General features: G+C 41.3%; 1 protein-coding gene across 6 annotated transcripts in view; it reads left to right on the plus strand.

The window, feature by feature from the left end:
* Window positions 1–11,109, plus strand: part of LOC142378314 (phospholipid phosphatase-related protein type 5-like) — a 48,742-nt gene extending 37,633 nt beyond the window's left edge. For 4 of the 6 annotated variants that reach the window (XM_075462655.1, XM_075462656.1, XM_075462654.1 and 1 more), the window contains 5 exons: window positions 4,924–5,044; window positions 5,432–5,682; window positions 7,543–7,719; window positions 8,885–9,021; window positions 9,321–11,109. In XM_075462655.1, the coding sequence (XP_075318770.1) occupies window positions 4,924–5,044; window positions 5,432–5,682; window positions 7,543–7,719; window positions 8,885–9,021; window positions 9,321–9,429 (795 nt within the window). In that variant the 3' untranslated portion in view covers window positions 9,430–11,109. Of the gene's footprint in view, window positions 1–4,923; window positions 5,045–5,431; window positions 5,683–7,542; window positions 7,720–8,884; window positions 9,038–9,320 lie in introns of all 6 variants that reach the window. The other 2 variants (XM_075462657.1, XM_075462659.1) reach the window with 1 other exon arrangement.
* Window positions 11,110–17,703: the final 6,594 nt, after the last annotated feature.

Genomic DNA, 17,703 nt, shown 5'->3' on the forward strand with positions numbered 1-17,703 from the left:
GCGTATCGTTTGGCGGCTGTGAATTTGAGTATCCTCTCTTTTCTTTGTTCTTTAGTTTTACTTGCTTGTCTTTGTTTCTTTTTAGTCATGTATTTATTGTTTGAAACAATGACTTAAAAAAAAAAAAGATAATGCAATCTGTTGCTGTTAAAGAGTTCATGTTGGAATGAAAGCAGGTGCACAGAGGGCTCCAATGCTCACTGGTGAGCGTCAGGTTTCATTTTAAAGCATATTTTTTTCTCTGCATAATCAATAATTTGATCTCATTCCAGGTCAGAATTCAAAGTAAATTTTTATTACCACACTTACACATCACTTCTGAACAGTTGCATGTTACCATAAACTCTCAGACCTAGAGTTGAGTTAACATGTTTGGTCTAAAGGCTGTAAGTAATAAGAAACATGTACGTTTAGTGATAAACTTCTTATTTCCTTTTTAAGTAGACTATTTAGCTGCTAGATAAAAAGGATCATTGGCATTTGTTTGAAGAAATTACTGTAAATCCACAATTCCCTCTTGCTTAGCTGTGGTTTAGTCTCCACTAATTACTGAGGAAAAAGTTTGGCTCTTTAGCTGCTAAATGCTCAGTTTTATTTAACAGTATTGTTTTTGATTTCATATTCAAAAACCTTCAAAGCGGTTACATCAAAAGACTTTCACCGAGAAGGATTCTGTCCCATGTGGTACACTAAATTTTTAGACTTAAGCTGCTTTCACACATAGACTGCTGTAAAAATGCAAATGTTCGCATCATTTGCTCTGGACTTCTGGTGCAGATTTTCCACAATTGTTCCCAATAAAATCTCAGGAAGAACCAGTCAACCAGCAGTTAAAGTTCTGGAGAAATCCTGTTAGTGTGGGTGGTGGTAAGAGCTGCTACTTCCTTCTCTTATCTGCTGACTTGTATCCAGCAAAAGTCGTCAACGAGTCTCATGTACCACTTATGGCATCAATGTTACTTTTGGAGTTAATGTGAGTGGCCATTGTACAATTTTCTGTTGCTTGTGAGGTACCACAGTCTGAGCAGAGCTCTCCAGACTTCCTTCCACCCAGCCACCTCCCCATCTCTACTGGGGTGTTCCCAGAGAGGTAATCTCTCTCCTGCCTGTCCTGATTCACCCCTAAGCCTCCTCCCTTTATGACATGACCGAAACACCTCAGCCGACTCCTTATGATGCGGACTCTGTTCTGAGCACTCACTGGATGACAGAGTTCCTTATCTTATCTCTAAGGGTGTCGCCAGCCATTAATTCAGAAGCAGCTCATTTCTGTCACGAGCATTCGTAATCTCGTTCCTTCTGTCACCACCTACAGCTCATGACCATAGGGGGGACTAAAATGTAGATCATCTGGTGAATTGACAGTTTCCCCTTTCAGGGCAGCTCTCTTCACCATGACACACCGGTACAGCGTCCGCATCCCTGCAGACACTGCCCCTGTCTGCCTGTTCTCCCCCTTGTGAACAAGACCCAGAGATGCCTTACCTCCCTGGCTTGAGGCAACAACTCACTTGCACAAACATTGAGGCAATTAGTTTAGAGCAAATGGTTGGTACCAGTTGCAGAAAATATATGCTGGCATATTACAGATTTGCGATGAAAGCTTTCACTCAATATCTGCTTGCCTTGTAAACACGGAGAGTAAGATCATTTTGTGTATTCATTGGATGAATAACCAACTACTGTACAGAAACTTCAGGGAGAATTAACTGTAACTTCATTTCATTTCTTTTCCAAACCTTTTATTGGGATTAAAGTGGCTGCTCTGGGAATCATCAGGAAATGTATGACAATTCTGCTGGATAACCACTGAATGTTGACGTGAACTGTTAGCTCGAGGGTAGCTTGGCTGAGGAATGTAGCGATAAAGGAGTGGACATGACAGCCTGTTCAGTAATGATGGTGAGAAACAGGGAGAGATCAAGGCAGGAAAAAAAAACAAAAAAAACCGTTTAGTTACCGGGAGCCACTCCATTATATGATTCAACACACTTTCTGAAGCAATGAACTGCGCTGAAGTGGCTGTCACACCATAAAATTAATAATGTAAACCTCAAATCCATGTTTTAACAAGCCTTTGACACCAGCAGCTTCTATTTTATTCACAGACGCGTGCAGACATGCACATCACAAATGCCCGTCCCACTGTCTTCCTTCATGCCGTTTAGGCCCTCTGAATTAGAGTCTTTTGTAAATGTTGCATTCAAGGAATCGTGAAGAATTACTGGCTCCATGGTGTTTAATCATAGTATGATGTGACAGATTGCTCTTTCCTCAGAGATTCTTTTCATCGGGTCTGTGGCCGCAGCAGTCATGCTGGTTACACGCCCATTCCTCTTAGAAGTTATGCTTTAGAGCAGGGGTCTTCTACTATTTATATGGCATACAATTGTGTTTTATATTTAACGGGGCGTAGTGCCGTGTATAAACATAGCTACTCTGTTATTGTACATTCAATACTAAGCTATTCAAATAATACACTGGTTAATATATAAATTTTTTTATATTAAACGTGTGCAAGGTACAGGGTGGCCGTGCCACTGCCATTTATAAACAAACATCTTGCATACAACACTGAGCTATTCAAATAATCCACAGATTTTAACTTTAAACATGCATGTAGATGGGACAATGAATCCTCAAACCATCTGTGGATGGCACACATTTGTACACAATTTGTGAGAAGAAACTGTTTGAAAAAAAAAAATAATAATAAAAATCTTCTAATCAAACAAAGATTTCGCGACCCCCCTGCAGTACCTCCGTGGACTCCCTGTTGAAGACCTCTGCTTTAGAGGTCTTGCATTGTATGAATTTTTCTTGATTTTTATTTTTATTTTTTATTTAAAACACTAATGTAGGAAGAATTCCATGAGTTGCTCTCATAAAAAAAAATCTATTTCATTGTTTTGTGCGTGTGTGTGAGTGTGTTCTCACTTAATAGACAAGTTCTGGGGCTGTCTTGGCAAGTTTAACATGAGGCACTGTTAGTTTAATCATTTTGTGACACATCTTTTTTTTTTTTTCTTTAATCTGTAATTTCAGTGTCACAGTAAATGTCATCAACACTGTCCAAGTCTTTGTGTCTTTTTGGCTGCCAGCTACTGTCCTCATCATCAGTGCTGCTGTCTGCTGCATTTCGTTTTCCTCCCTATTCTCTCCGTCCTCATTTCACACAAGTAACTCCTGAGACATTCAAGAGGGTTATAACATGCACGTGACCGGCGTCTCTTCATCAGGCTTTCCTTCATATTGTTGTATGTCTGTTTACTTTCCTCCTCCAGCTTGACCCCTGATGTTGCCTCATGCACTCTCACTGGCTGAAGTTCCTCTCTGATGGCTCACCACCGTCTGCTCCGCAATATCAAGCTAGATGTTCAGTGGGCGGTCGGGACGTGTCTTTTGAGCTTTCACACATAGCGATCAATGGCCGCCATTTAAACCGCCGATTTAACCGTAGAATTTTGTCTACCACCTCCAACATTTGTCTGGGACATTAAAATCGGGCTTGAACTCTTGTGGTGTGAACAAGGTTTAAGAGTGTACTTTGTTTTTTGTCACACTTCTTCTACATTTTAGTTTAGTTTTTATTATCTAGATAATGATAGTGTCATACGTCATATGTTGTTGTTCATCTGTGAAAGAACATTTCAAAAGTTTACTGCAAATTCCATCAGATGTTGAGCTACCACTGAAAGAAAATTTCCACGTAAGTGGCGGCTTCTTCATCATTGCATCTGGACGGCAGCCAATGTTATATCATCTTCTGGGGGGGTGTTATTGCTGTCAGGCTATCGGCAGTTGTTCTAAACATTAGGACTGCTGGGAAAAATGAATGAGAAGTGAAATCAGCGAAGAGAACACATTATCTATGAGGATTTGTTTCATGAAGGTCTGAGGACTGTAACCTTGTGAATCATGTTATCATGAGTCATGATTAAGGTTTCTCAATTGCAAGAATTCAATAGTGTGATCCTGAAATAAATACAGTTCTGCAGATACATCAGATCTGTGAGTGGCATTATTAGAAATCCCCAAACCACTCTGCCTGATACAAAAAAAACCCTCAGCGTCGTATATCACTGAGGTCACATCAGAAACACCAAAGACATAAGTTTAGCTGACACCCGTGCACCAAGACTCCAAATGAACCCTCCACTGATGGCTCTTAGTTCATGGTATCAGTGCCTGTGTTGCCTTCATCTGACACACTGAGGACGAGGAGCTGTGCGGCATTAGCATCATCCCACTCATTACTCTGAGCCATGCATATTTGATGAACATGTAACCTACATTTATCCATGCTTCTGTCAGCCTGGGACCCCCGATGAGACAAATTCCACAAGCCAACAGTCATGCTGTCCAGGTACACGTAGTATGGTCCTCAGTCAATTTATTCCCCTGTCAAAAGAAATCAGGGTCGAATTCCTCAGACTGAGCATAGGCTTTGATTGTATAAATATTGAGGTATTATGAGTGTGATAACAGTGAGCTAAAACTTTAAACATTTCAAATATTTAATCAAAATAGTAGAAGATGTGTTTGATGTTAACTTGGGGAACCAAATGCTTATTGTTGAGGTCATTAACTTGCTTCACATGACTGAGCATAACTGAGGTTTTATGGAGCTGCAGTACAATTCTTACAAAAAAGAAGGTAAAGTGGAAAGATCAGAGGTCTCTGAGACATCCAGGTAAAAAAAAAGTCCCACTGGTTTCATAAAGCAGCATAAAATCAAGCGAGTGGTGGGGGAAATTGCAATCACTGCCCGGCTGAGGGAGGAACACATGAATAATTTTGCTGTGCGCCATATTTAACTGGCAGAATATTCATTGAAGCTGATCAGCCCTTATCCATGCAGTTTCAGCTCTCTGTTTGACAAAAATGTTTGTGTCTCTCTTTCGTCTCTTTGTGTATCGCCAGATACTGATCGGGGAAGTGACCAGTTTCTTTGTGAAGACAGAAGGAGCTCAGGAGAAGACCATAGTGACCGCTGACTGCTGTTATTTCAACCCTCTCCTCCGTAGGATCGTACGTTTTCTGGGTCAGTCATAGTGCTGAAGATCAGAAGTTCTTCAGCTTTGACTTATGAGAGCCTCTGTACTCTGGGTCCAAGGCTCATTAAGACTTACAGCACCACTCCTCTGTCACAGAGTATGTGGGCTACACAAAAGGAGCCCTTATCCTCAGAGTGGGTCTCCTGTGGACCAATTTTCATTGCTCTTCTTTTAATGTTGACACAGTGTAATCTTTTTTAGCATCTCAGTGTAGTAGAGTGAATTCACAATGCCTAAAAGCAGAGCTGTGCCCGTCTGGCCTTTAAATACCACACAGATAACACTCATGAATAACAAATGAATTCCACTATAAATAAATAAGTGTATCTTGAGTTTACTCTTTACTCATGCCCTCTTTTTTTTTTTTCACTCAGGTGTCTACTCCTTTGGTCTCTTCACTACCACTATTTTTGCCAATGCCGGACAAGTGGTGACAGGAAACCAGACGCCTCACTTCCTGTCCACATGCAAGCCAAATTACACAGCTTTGGGCTGCCATTCTCCTCTGCAGTACATCACAGAGCACCGAGCCTGCACGGGACACCCGTACCTGGTGGTGTCCGCCCGCAAATCCTTCCCCTCCAAAGATGCGGCACTCAGTTTTTATTCAGCTGTCTACACAGTGGTAGGAAGATCTTTTGACGTGGGAATGGGCGAAGGGAGACCCGTGTGCACATTGTGTATGTTGACGCTCGACCGTTTCATTGGTCAAGCCAAACTGGAACGTGTGAAACTACTTTTTCGTAAGAATATTTGATATAAACATAAAATAATTAGTTGGGAAAGTCGGGATTATTTACAAGCGTTTTATGGACCAGTTTTATTTACAAAGAATAAAACTTGAGTTGCCAATTTTGTGAGAAACGTGGTTGGTGGGAATACTATACATAACCCAACCTATAAAAGATGAATCGGGCAGTTACATTTTATCAAGCCATATTGGATCATCAAAGGACAAGAGGACAGAAAATAAAAACAAAAATCAAAGTAGATTCTCACATCAAGGAGGGAACTTCTCTATCTTTCAACTTGTTTTTACACCTGGCTGATTTCTGAGTGTCTGAATAGTAGATTTATTTTCAATTTATTTTGTTTAAGGGGGACCTACAATATTATTACTTGTTTCTGTCATATATATATTACACATTACAAGGTTGAATGTTTATATTAATGAGTCCAAAGTCCCAAATGATGAGATCCACATGTTTAAAGTAATAGATTGTCTTTATTGTCAGTGGAAAAGTTGAATATACTCAAGCAATAAATGCAGTAATCATCAGTGCTTGGACATGCTATCCAATATATATATATATAATATATATGATGATATTATACCAACTATGTCCTCTTTAGTATTTTCTGACAGCAGATTAGCTGCTTACTGTAAACTCAATTCAAAACGCAGATAATGAGTGTGATATTTACCTGACATGTCCGGCAGATGTTTGTTACGTCATCCCTCCCATTCTGAATCACGTTTAAGATCAAAAATAAGAAATCTTCTTAATCAGTGTTGTACAGTTTGCTTTTAGAGCCTCCTCACTGTTTTACAAGCATTGTGTGCTGCCCCCCAGCTTCAACAATGCCAGCCAATCATAAAAGAATGACCAGCTTTTTGAGATGTTTCAGTAAAAAGAGACAAGAGCCAGAGCCGTGGGGCTGCACAAGGAGCCAGTACGGTGGGCTATACACTCTCTGAGGTCTAAGTTTAAATAGTGATTAGTTCATTTTTTCAATTCCTTTAAAATGCTAAATCTATTCGAGGAGTTTTTAAAGAAATGGAAATAATTTGTTTAATCACATAGTGTAATAGATGCTCAGTAGTAGTAATCAGTTTTTCCCACAATACATAGATTAACCATAATCTGGGGGCTGTCAGTACAGTAAAGCAGTCTTTTAAGAATTGTGCTCACTCTAAAATACATATTCAAACACACAAACACTCGATTGCATTTCAGATAATTCCCCTCAGAATTATTTCACATTTGATGATGCATATACACACACCTGCAGTAATAATAATTATCACCTGATCTTAACACAAACCCTCTGCGGAGTTTTAGGCCTTCACCTGTTTTTGGCTTTACCTCCAGTTGGCAAAACTTTTCATTCCCAGAGGGACGACATATGTTCAGGCGCGTGCAAAGTAATTGGGTTTCACATTAATGTAAAAGGAAAAAAAACTGACAACACAAACATTTCATTGTGATTGAAGTGCAGCTGAAGCCTGTGTTCTAGTAAAGTACGGCGCTTCACCACCTTTTTGCTTAAGCGTTCGGCTGCTGTGAAATCGCTGCAGAGTGCGGCCTCTTGTGGCTGGATAAAGATGTTCAAACTATGATGCCTGTCAGGCCGTAGCACACTTTGTACTGTCCAAGGTGGCTGAATGGACCCATTCGGGTCCGCCTCATTGTTTTTGGGTTTTTTTTGTTTGTTAATTATTTTTCTTGAATACATTTATTTCACATATGTTTGTGTCTTTCAGATGTATGTGACCTTGGTGTTCCGGACCAAAGGAACCCGTCTGATGAAGCCCACCATATGCCTGGTGCTGCTGTCTCTGGCTGTGCTGGTGGGAATAGTGAGGGTGACTGAACACAGGAACCACTGGAACGACATCGTGGCTGGCTTTATCACGGGAGGGGCCATCGCTGCGTTCCTGGTAATAGGAAGCAAAGAGAGGGTGACGAGGGGAAGGAGAGTGCATAGGATAATGCATGAAATGCATGACACATGAAACTACAGAGCCCTTCAGTTAACCCCCCCCCCCCCCGTCTCTGAAATTCACCTCACTTTAATCTGTTTGGCAGGCCAGAGGAAGACGTTATCAGAACATTGATTTTCAAGGCAAATTATTCTTAATTTACAGGAGAAAGTCTAAGACAACCTGGTATTGCCAACTAAGATGATAGGAATATTTTTTTTTTTAACTTTATTCAGCTTTTTTTAAACACTGCTATGTGTTTAAGACGATGCAAGACTGATGATATGAGAACGAGGGCCTCCCAACACCTGCAGTTTTAACTGGAATTTCATCATCTGCCTTTTTTACCTGCATTGTCTCTGAAACTTTGGCATCATCCACAGCTGCACTCAGACACGGATTTGAATTCACATGCCTTCATTTTCTGGAATAGCAGCTTTTTAAAGAACATTTTGGAGCAGGGAGTTGTGATAGCTGGCTCAGAAGTCAATTAGTTCTTGAAATCTGTATACTGGTCTGATCACTCACAATACACACACAAAAGGTTTTACAGGTTATTTGAATAAGCCACACTTTTTTAAAAGTCGGCGCCCCTGAATGAACTGCATTTTTTGCATTTGTAGGACATGGGCCTCAAGCAGCATACCACATCTAAAAAAAAAATGTATAAAAGCTTCCTTTGACATTAAAAGGATCTTATCTGTCACCAAATCTGGTTATGAAGTCAGTGATATTGTGCCAGTATGTAAGAATGTTGTAACTCAGAACTTTTATGCATATGTGCATGAACTTTATGAACTGTGTGTGGAATAAATCACCAGACCGAAGGGGTGATATTTTGAAATTTTTTCTTTTTACCCCTCATCATTTAACCACAGTCATAGTTGGACCATTTCTTTTTAAATTTGAATGAAATTTTCTAGTCTAAGAATATTTTCATTTGATAGATACTGTGTGAGGGAAGAATGCAAAAAAGAGAGCTCGGTTGATGTCATTTGGGTAAAGGAGTCTTTATTAAGACTAGAAGGAAGGATGTAATGGAGGACACACTTTGGTCTCAAAGCCCTTCACGCAAATCTCTCCTTTCTTTTTTCTTCGCCCCTTCTTGTCTGCTCTCCATCAGGTGTCATGTGTGATCAACAACTTCAACCCAACCCAGATAGCAGTCCCTCATCCTCCTCCTCCTCATCCTCAGCGTTCAGAGCCCTCCGTTGGGCTGCCTCTCCTCAGCCTGCCCCGTGTAGAGAGTCCACTTGAAAAGTTAAGTGGCCTCCAGGTAAGGGTTTGGGGTTAGGAATGTATTTGCATTTGGGTTTAGGTGAGACAAATGCTTACATTTTGTGATTTAAGTGTTGTCTTTTGCTTTTTACTTGTTCTCACTGATAACGTTGGTTGTCTGTCTGCATCTACTTTTAATGGAAATGTCTGATTTCTCAGTCCTGTCTGGATCATCAGCACGTTGAATCTTTTATACCTGAACTTCCAAACTGTTTTGAGAGGTTTTATACCGCTATGTTCCTCTCCCCATCTCCCCTCTCTTTATTTCCTCCTACTTTTAGGCTCCAGGGCTACCGTATTCTGAGATCACATGACCATCAGCCAACCTTGTCCCCCGTCCCTCCAGATGTGCTCCTCCCACCAAGACATTGCCTCACCAGCGCAGTCTAGACCTGCCCACTGAATGCCCCCCGCCCTGCCTTGCCCACCCTGAAGGACGACAACCTCTGCGACGAGTCAAATCCACCCAGGTGTGAAGGTTCACCCGTCGCAGAGGAAAACAGCTTGGCTGAGTTTTGTCATCTGCTAAGGACCAGCAGGAAACAGAGACCTCCATCCCTTCCCTTCGCTGTCCTGTTTGTTCTTCAAGATGGCCTCCCTTTCCCTTTGGGTGTAGAAGACCCCACGTAAAGCCTCGTTAAAAGCCAGAGCTGTTAAAGCAATACTGTGTCCTGTTACCTTGTGCGCTTTTCCACAGGGACTCAACAGTGACTAAAGACTGTTGGCTGGTGATGACTTGATATTTCCAATCAAAAAAGAAAAAAAACAAACACTCAGCTGAGCTGAGGGTCACAAGTGGATTTTCCTAAAGACCATTTCGTAATACTCAGGACAATAAATGGAAACGAGCACAGGACACAATTAACAAATAAAGACCTTTGTGTCATTAGAATGCAGGGAAAGTTGAGTATTGTGGTACAGATTTGCCGTCTCAGAGGGGAGCACTTCTGTAAATTATAGCACAGGTGAACTGATTCAGTGTTCAGTAAACTGTGTTGTATCCTTCTGTTTTGCTTTTGATTGTGTGACGTGATAGAGGAGAGATTTTATACCCACTAGAGCTGTGCTTGTGATACCACATTTATTTTGGGTCATCGGTTTCTTATCCCAAAAATGTACTACTTACTGTTCAGTGTTCTTATTGGTTAGTTGTCTCATATTTATTTATTTTTTTCTTATAAGATATATGTATTAATATATATATATATATCAAGATGCAGGACACAAATATGATGTTTCTTTCACTCATTTCAGGTGGTGTTTCCAAAACAAATGTGTCAAAAGAGCTGATCTGTCTGATCAGTTGTTCCCGGTGTCTCCCTGATTCTGTCCATCATTACCTCCTCGTGCCGACTGTATAAAAGCAATGTCAAAGAGCGGTGGGTAACACAGATGGATGAATTCAGAGTTTTGTACAGCTTTGTACAGTGCTTAGGTTTCTTTATAGAGTATATACAACACTATCATTCTGTTTAAAGTGTGTGAACAGTGTGAAGCCACCTGAGGCTGTGGTGTAGGAACATGAGTAGTAGCGGGATCTAAAGTAAAGCAGGAATGTAGCGCTGTGCAGATGTGTGGGAAGCCATGTTCTTGCATACATCCTGCGTGCACACAACCTGCTCGTTTTCTGCTCGGTTCCAAAGGACACTGCAGGTCATACTAGTTCTTGGAGTGGGTTATATAAAGAAGACGCTATAATGTTTTTTATTCAGCGTGTGTGTTTGTGTGCGTGAGTGTGTGTGTGTGTGTGTGTGTGTGTACGTGTGCTTATTGGGATTTGTGTGTATATTTATAATGAGCACATTGTATGGCAGCACAACTGTTAATTTGGCGATCTGTTTTCTTGAGATAAACTGTCAAAAATTAGATGCTATACTTTCACACTTGTGCGTGTGTGTGAGTGCAGGCCTCTAAAGGACCCCTGCCAAGGTGTCCTAACAATGCCTGTTATAGCACAAGGTGCTGGTTTTAGTTCTGAGATGACAAACATTTTTTTCAGTCTGATTTTTTTTTTCTGTAAACAACTGAAGAGATTGAGCACATCTTATCTGTTAATTTCATGTTCTAAGTCTGTGTTTTGTATTTTATTTACCTAAATAAATTACAGTTATCACACTCTCGTGAATCCGTTAATAGGATGTATCATTGATGTTACATTGGAAGCCCCAAAGTCTCTGAGAAAGTGTATGGTGACTACTTGCTTTGAATTAGCCTTCAGTATCTGTCAGACATTTTGATTGAAGGTGTAATTCCCATTTCTTCCAAACAGGTCCCCTGCAGCATGCTTGCACCACTGAAACGGAGGAGACTGAATGGAATTGAGGCTCACCCGTCATTTTTTATTTCTGTGTCTGATGCTATCAGTCCCATTTCAGACTTTCATCCACTCTTCTGTACGATGTTGCTTCAGTTCATTGAGGATTTCAGGCGTTTGTTTATGCACAGCTCTCTTTAGGTCCCACCACAGCATTTCAGTCAGGTTGAGCTCTGGACTTTGACTGCACCATTGCACCACCTGGATTCTATTCTTTTTCAGTCACTCTGTTGCACATTTGCTGCTGTGTTTGGGATCAATGGGCCTCATGCAAGAACCGTTCGTACGCACAGATTTGTTCTTAAGTCGTGCGTACGAGTGATTTAAGAGAATTTGCGCATTCACCAATCTTTTTGTATTTTACGTTTTCTTTCAGGTACGAACAGGAGCGAGGAAGCACAGCCTTATATGGTATAATTTTGGGCGTGGAGTATGCAAATTGACTATCCTCGTGCACGTGCCCTTACATACGCACAGGTGGGATTCATCATTTACGCAGGTCGTTTACACACTTTTTCCGAAGTTAAGAGCGTGGCGTGTTCGTATGAGACCTTCGTACGAAAAAAGTGAGAGAAATTTAGAATAAAAATACGAAGATGTTCTTGCATGAGGCCCATTGTCCTGTTGCATGACCCAGTTTCAGCCAAGTCGTAGCTGTTAGACGGATGGCCTCACATTTGACTCTAGAATATTATATAATAATCTTTATATACACTACAGATGAGTTCATGATTAACTCATTGACTGCTAGGTGTCCCGTACCTGTTGCTGCAAAACGAGCCTAAATCGTCATCACTCCGTCCCTGTGCTTGACAGTTGGTATGAGATGTTTTCATGTTGACATGGCGCTGTTTATTATGACCAAACATCTCCACTTTGGTGGAACCTGTCAAAAAACATTGGACCTCATGCAAGAACATTTTCGTAATTTTATTCTAAATTTCTCTCACTTTTTTCGTACGAAGGTCTCGTAAGAACACGCCACGTCAGATTCAACAAACGCTCTTAACTTCGGAAAAAGTGTGTAAACGACCTGCGTAAATGATGAATCCCACCCGTGCCTATGTAAGGGGCACGTGCACGAGGATAGTAGATTTGCATACTTCACGCCCAAAATTATACCATAAGGCTGTGCTTCCTCTCTCCTGTGCCAGGAAGTGTTGAGTGTTTAGTCATGAAAACGGCATCAAGGCGCAAAAATAACAACTTTAGGGGCTCTGAGACTGAAGTTCTGCTTTCAGAGATCCAAAAAGGAAAATCTGTAATTTTTTAGCAGTGTCAGCAGTGGAATTACGGGACCTGCTAAAGCAAAGAAATGGGAAGCAATTAGAAGTGCTGTTAATTCAATGTCACCTGTGGTTCGTAATGTCACCGAAATAAAAAAGAAATGGTTTGATATGAAAATGGCTTAAAAAAAAATAAAAAACCTCTCGCTATGGCCAGGCGCTCGATGACTGCAACTAAAGCCGTGCAATCAGTTGTTGCCTCATCATGATGGCTCTTTGATGGGACGGTCCATGAGGGGGGTCTTCTGGCACCACAGCTTCTTGTCTGCCTGGGCTGGTTCAGGTGGAGACCCTCGTTCATGGCAATATTGTGCAAATCTGGCATGCCTTCTCTGGGCTATAGAGCAGTTTGCCCCCCGCTGTATTGAGACACCCCCACCTGGCCTTCAGCTCAGTGCGCTCCACGACAGCACGGGTGCTTTGATGCGTATATGTGTCTCGTGCTCCAATTATGATTGGCAGTCCAGCCACGGCATGACAGTCCCTCTTAATTTGTACTTGTTGGACAGCGGTGTATGGGAATTTGATGTACCATGGGTGATAAACTGATGAGAGCTTTGATGACCAAGGGGAGCGCACGACCCACAGAGGACTGGGACACCCCCGATCTGTCTCCAATCTCCCTCTGAAAGGTTCCAGTGGCCAAAAATCCAAGAGTGGTGAGGACCTGGGCGTGTGTGGAATTGGGTTTGATCGGCGTGTTTCTCTCTGGAGTTGTGGCTCTAGCAAGCTGCATATTTGTAGCAGCACAGTCCTTGGCAATCTAAATCGCGATGTCTGCCATTCGTCTGTCTCCACACGGTCTCTTCCAAGAGCCTGACACGCTAAGGCATCCAAAAGCAGAACTTCAGCCGCTACACTTCCCATTGACCTTGTTCTATACAGATTCAAATTAACCTTCAATCAGTGCATAATTTAAGTCGAACAGAATAATGTCAGCATCATTATGGGGTATAATGTATATATTTATCTATGTTTGCTTCAAAGTAATTAAATATAAAATCCATTATTCAAGCAAATGGAATAACAGCGGACTATTTTACGAAACTCCTATGACGGGTTAGCCTGGGACTTCCCATGCTGCTTTGTGTGCGATTTCATTCACACTGCAAAGGCAGCCTGGAAACCACCGCCCTTATTTTTGCCTGAGTTAGGGAACCAATCACAGAACAGGGGGGGGGGGGCAGCAAGACGATGACGACGTCTATGCGCGACACCGAAGCTTGTAGAGTGTTAATCCAACATGGCAGCGGACACAACGTTACCGTTCGATACAGCCTTAGAAAGTGTTTTAAGTAGCTTAGAACGCAAGTTTACTTTTAAAAAAGAGTAACGTTTGGCGTTGAAAGATTTCATTGCCTTCTTCCTCGTCGAATTTCTGTCGCTCTACATACGTAATCTGGTATAAGTGATACAATTGGCTATGAATCGTGCGCAAAGCAGCATGGGAAGAACCAGACGCCATTTGATAGACATTCGTAGCGCCCAATAAACGGCTCTAGGCATTCGTAAACCACGCCTCAAATACGAGAAAATGCACACCTAGTTCCCAGACCACCATCTCATCGAGATGTGGACGCGTCAGCCAGGCTAACGACACGTCTGGATCACTCGTAAATTCTGTTCGTACCTGAAAGAAAACGTAAAATACGAAAAGATTGGTGAATGCGCAAATTCTCTTAAATCACTCGTACGCACGACTTAAGAACAAATCTGTGCGTACGAACGGTTCTTGCATGAGGCCCATTGTTCTAGAAGTGTTGTGGTTTGTTCACTGTTTTCTCTCTCCTGGCAACCCTTCCAAACAAGCCAAACTTGTTCAGTCTTTCTCTACTTGTACTGTTATGAACTTTATCATTTAACCATCTAACTGAGGCCTGTAGAGTCTGAGATGTCGCTCTTGGGGTTTTTTGTAGTTTTTGTAATTTGTTTAATTTACTTGTTTTTTCACACATTGCTTTTGGATTTTGTAGCATCCTCCCATTTTTCATACCCATTTTATCCGATTTGGGGACGCAGAGAACTGGAGCATATTCGAGCTGCCACCACGCAAGAGGGAGTGTGACGTAAAGGTCACAAGTGTTTATCTCGGGGCCAAAACAGAGACATATGAGGCAAAGAACTGTGCATGCTCACACTCGCTCCTACTGTCAACTTAGAATCGCCAATTAACACATAAGGTTTGCTTTTCGACTGTGGGAGAAAGCCGGACTGCCAGGAGAGGAGCTGCACATGCAAAAGGAGAAACAATCAAGCTTCACACAGAGAGATCCCTGCCGAGATTCAAACCAGGGAACCTAATCTATTTATCTGTTGTGTTTCCTTCATTTTCTGACAGGTCCAAATGCATGTTTATAAGGGAAAACTATAATTTAATGTCCTACAAGTAAAACAACTCTAGTATTTTGACAGAGGATGTGCGCCATTCAAAATCAATGAGATTGTCAATGCTTCAAAAAGAAGGTAACACTTTTTACATTTTCTGGTCATTATTATCTTGAACTTTATCTGAAGCTACCATCAGTTAAGTGTAACATCCTTGTAGCTGAAAGTTGCTCATCTATGATGCATTCTGACAGGGATACTTCATCTGAACAGTTCCCCGGTGAGCACCTCGGTGTGAAGTTAGTGTGTTAATGGGACAACACTGCCCCTCTGTGGCCTTTAGATGGTTCTCTCCTCAAGATTAAAACTGAAGGTGAAATGTACGTCATTAGAATTATAATGTGTAATTTGTTCAGAGTTTTTCCAGTTTATTATCAAGGAAAACAAATGGCGTTGAAAAGATGCATGAAATTATTATTACAATAAAATCCTGAATCCAGATCAAACTTGCTAAGTTAATCACTCCTCAGCTGCATGTGCTACCTCTGGTAAAAAGTTTAATGTCTGTTTAAATTTGTCTGTGTTTTGAGCAATCATGGTGACAAACAGACGAACAGACTGTACAGACCACCAAGTTTCATTGGTGGATGAATAGATTGCTGTGTGACCCAATTAGTCCAAGGTGTTGTAGTTGCCAGCTGTGGACAGAAGATGGCCCTGTGTACCGTGCTTACTGGAAGAGGGAACCGTTCAGAGGAATTCACGAGATCTGTGACATCAAATGGCAAATAAGGAAGGTAAGAATGTGCAAAAACAAATAAAAAAATTTCAATCTTTTCGTTTCAGACCTCTGATGGCCCACGGCGGGCGTCACTCATCAAGCCAATAAATGTAATGTAGTGTCACAATTACTCTGAAATATAGACACATACAATTTCTCTCTTTGTCCGTTTCTCTAAATTGCACCAATCTCTTCCCGCCTCCTCTTCGTGCTCCTTTGAATTTGTGGTTGTCAGCCTTGTTAACGTCAAGACGCACACACATACACACAACTCTCTGGACTCTCAACAACATTATCTTTTCCGGAAATTGCCCAAGCACAGCCAGAGACCCATTAGAAAAGAAGAGCTCTATGCTGTAACCTTTTTAAAAAGCCATTAGTGATGCACCTGCCTGCCTCTTTCTCTCTCTCTCCATTCCTATTTGTGTGTCCCATTTGTCTCTCTTGTTAACACTGACGCACACACATACACACACAGCTTTTCCATCCTGATTGCCAGCATCCCCATTTCCAATCCTACAAACCAACTGCTGAGCATAATAAACACACTTCCACTCCAATTAGAGGATGAACCTCTTGCATCTTTAAGTTCTGCCTCAGTGTGCAGAAGCACTGAATTGAATTATTTACGTATGTTATTCGAATGGCTCATGAGCATGTTTGGGACATGAAAAATTTTTTTTTCTGAGCTTAAGAAAACAACAGAGTTAGAGACATTCATCTTTATTGGAGGGGATTAAGATCCAAAATAAGAAATATTCAGAAGTTCTTCATGATATATGGATGTTTTTTAAGGGGCTCAGATTTAATTGGATTGTTGTCTGAAAAAGCTGCTTCATGGACAGGTATAGGCTATTTCTTTATCAATTCCTCATGACTTCAGCAGGTAAAGGATCTCAAGTTTATTCCAAGAATAATGTTTTCATTGAGAAGCTGTTAAGCTCTCAATGAAAATTAAACTGGGGATTGTACGGCTGCAAAACTAAAACAAATCCATCAGAGAGATGGAGAGAATGTAAGAAGTGGCCAAATAAACAATTTGGTACATTCAGAGGAAGAAGAAAAGCACTAATGAGCTCTGCAACATAAAAGAGTCGCCCACAGAGGACAACAGAGCTGGATGAGCGCGTGTTTTACTCCATGGTAAAGAAAAACCTTCACAACATCAATCCAGATGAAAAACACTCTCCAGGAGGCAGAGATGTCATTATCGAGGCTGTCATGGAGAGAGGACTTCACGCGAGCAAATACAGAAGGTTCACCACAAGGTGCAAACCATTCATAAACCTCAAGAGCAGACAGGCCAGATTAGACTTTGGCAGAGAAAAAAAAAAACATTGTATAAAGCCAGAAGAGCTCTAAAATTGACTTCTTAGGACAGGTGAAGCTAAGATCAACCTACATCAGAAAGATAGGAAGGAAAAAGGATAGATACGTGTCAGAATGGCTCATTCTTTTAAGGTAAAGCAGTGGAATATTCTGCACCGACCGACTCAATCGCCTGATCTCAACCGGACTGAGCTGCATTGCACCCGCTCAAGATGAAATTAAAGCAAAAAAAGAACCGTTGAACAAAACGCAGCAGAGGACAGCTCCAGGAAAGCATCAAAATGTGGATAATGCTTTTTTTTTGGTGGGGTCCATTGGTTCAAGACCTGTAAAAAGATTTTTCACAAAGTTTTGAAAAGCAGAACCATTTATTTATGGTTATGCTAATTTGTCCTATTACATTTAAGCCTCTGAATCACAGTTTCCTCCAGTTTAGATGTGAATATCCTCAAATTAAAGTTGAGAGTCTGCATTTTTTGGCCCATTTTTCATTCTATAACTCTCACTTTGGCAGGTTTTGTTTGGCAGCATAAATAATAAGAATAATTAAAAAAAAACTGTGTGAGGACTCACTTGAATACCAAAGCCACCTGGCAGTGGTCAGGCTGCACTGTGGCAAAGGCAAGTTT

This window comes from Odontesthes bonariensis, chromosome 4 (assembly GCF_027942865.1).
Source record: "Odontesthes bonariensis isolate fOdoBon6 chromosome 4, fOdoBon6.hap1, whole genome shotgun sequence".
Lineage (NCBI taxonomy): Eukaryota > Metazoa > Chordata > Actinopteri > Atheriniformes > Atherinopsidae > Odontesthes > Odontesthes bonariensis.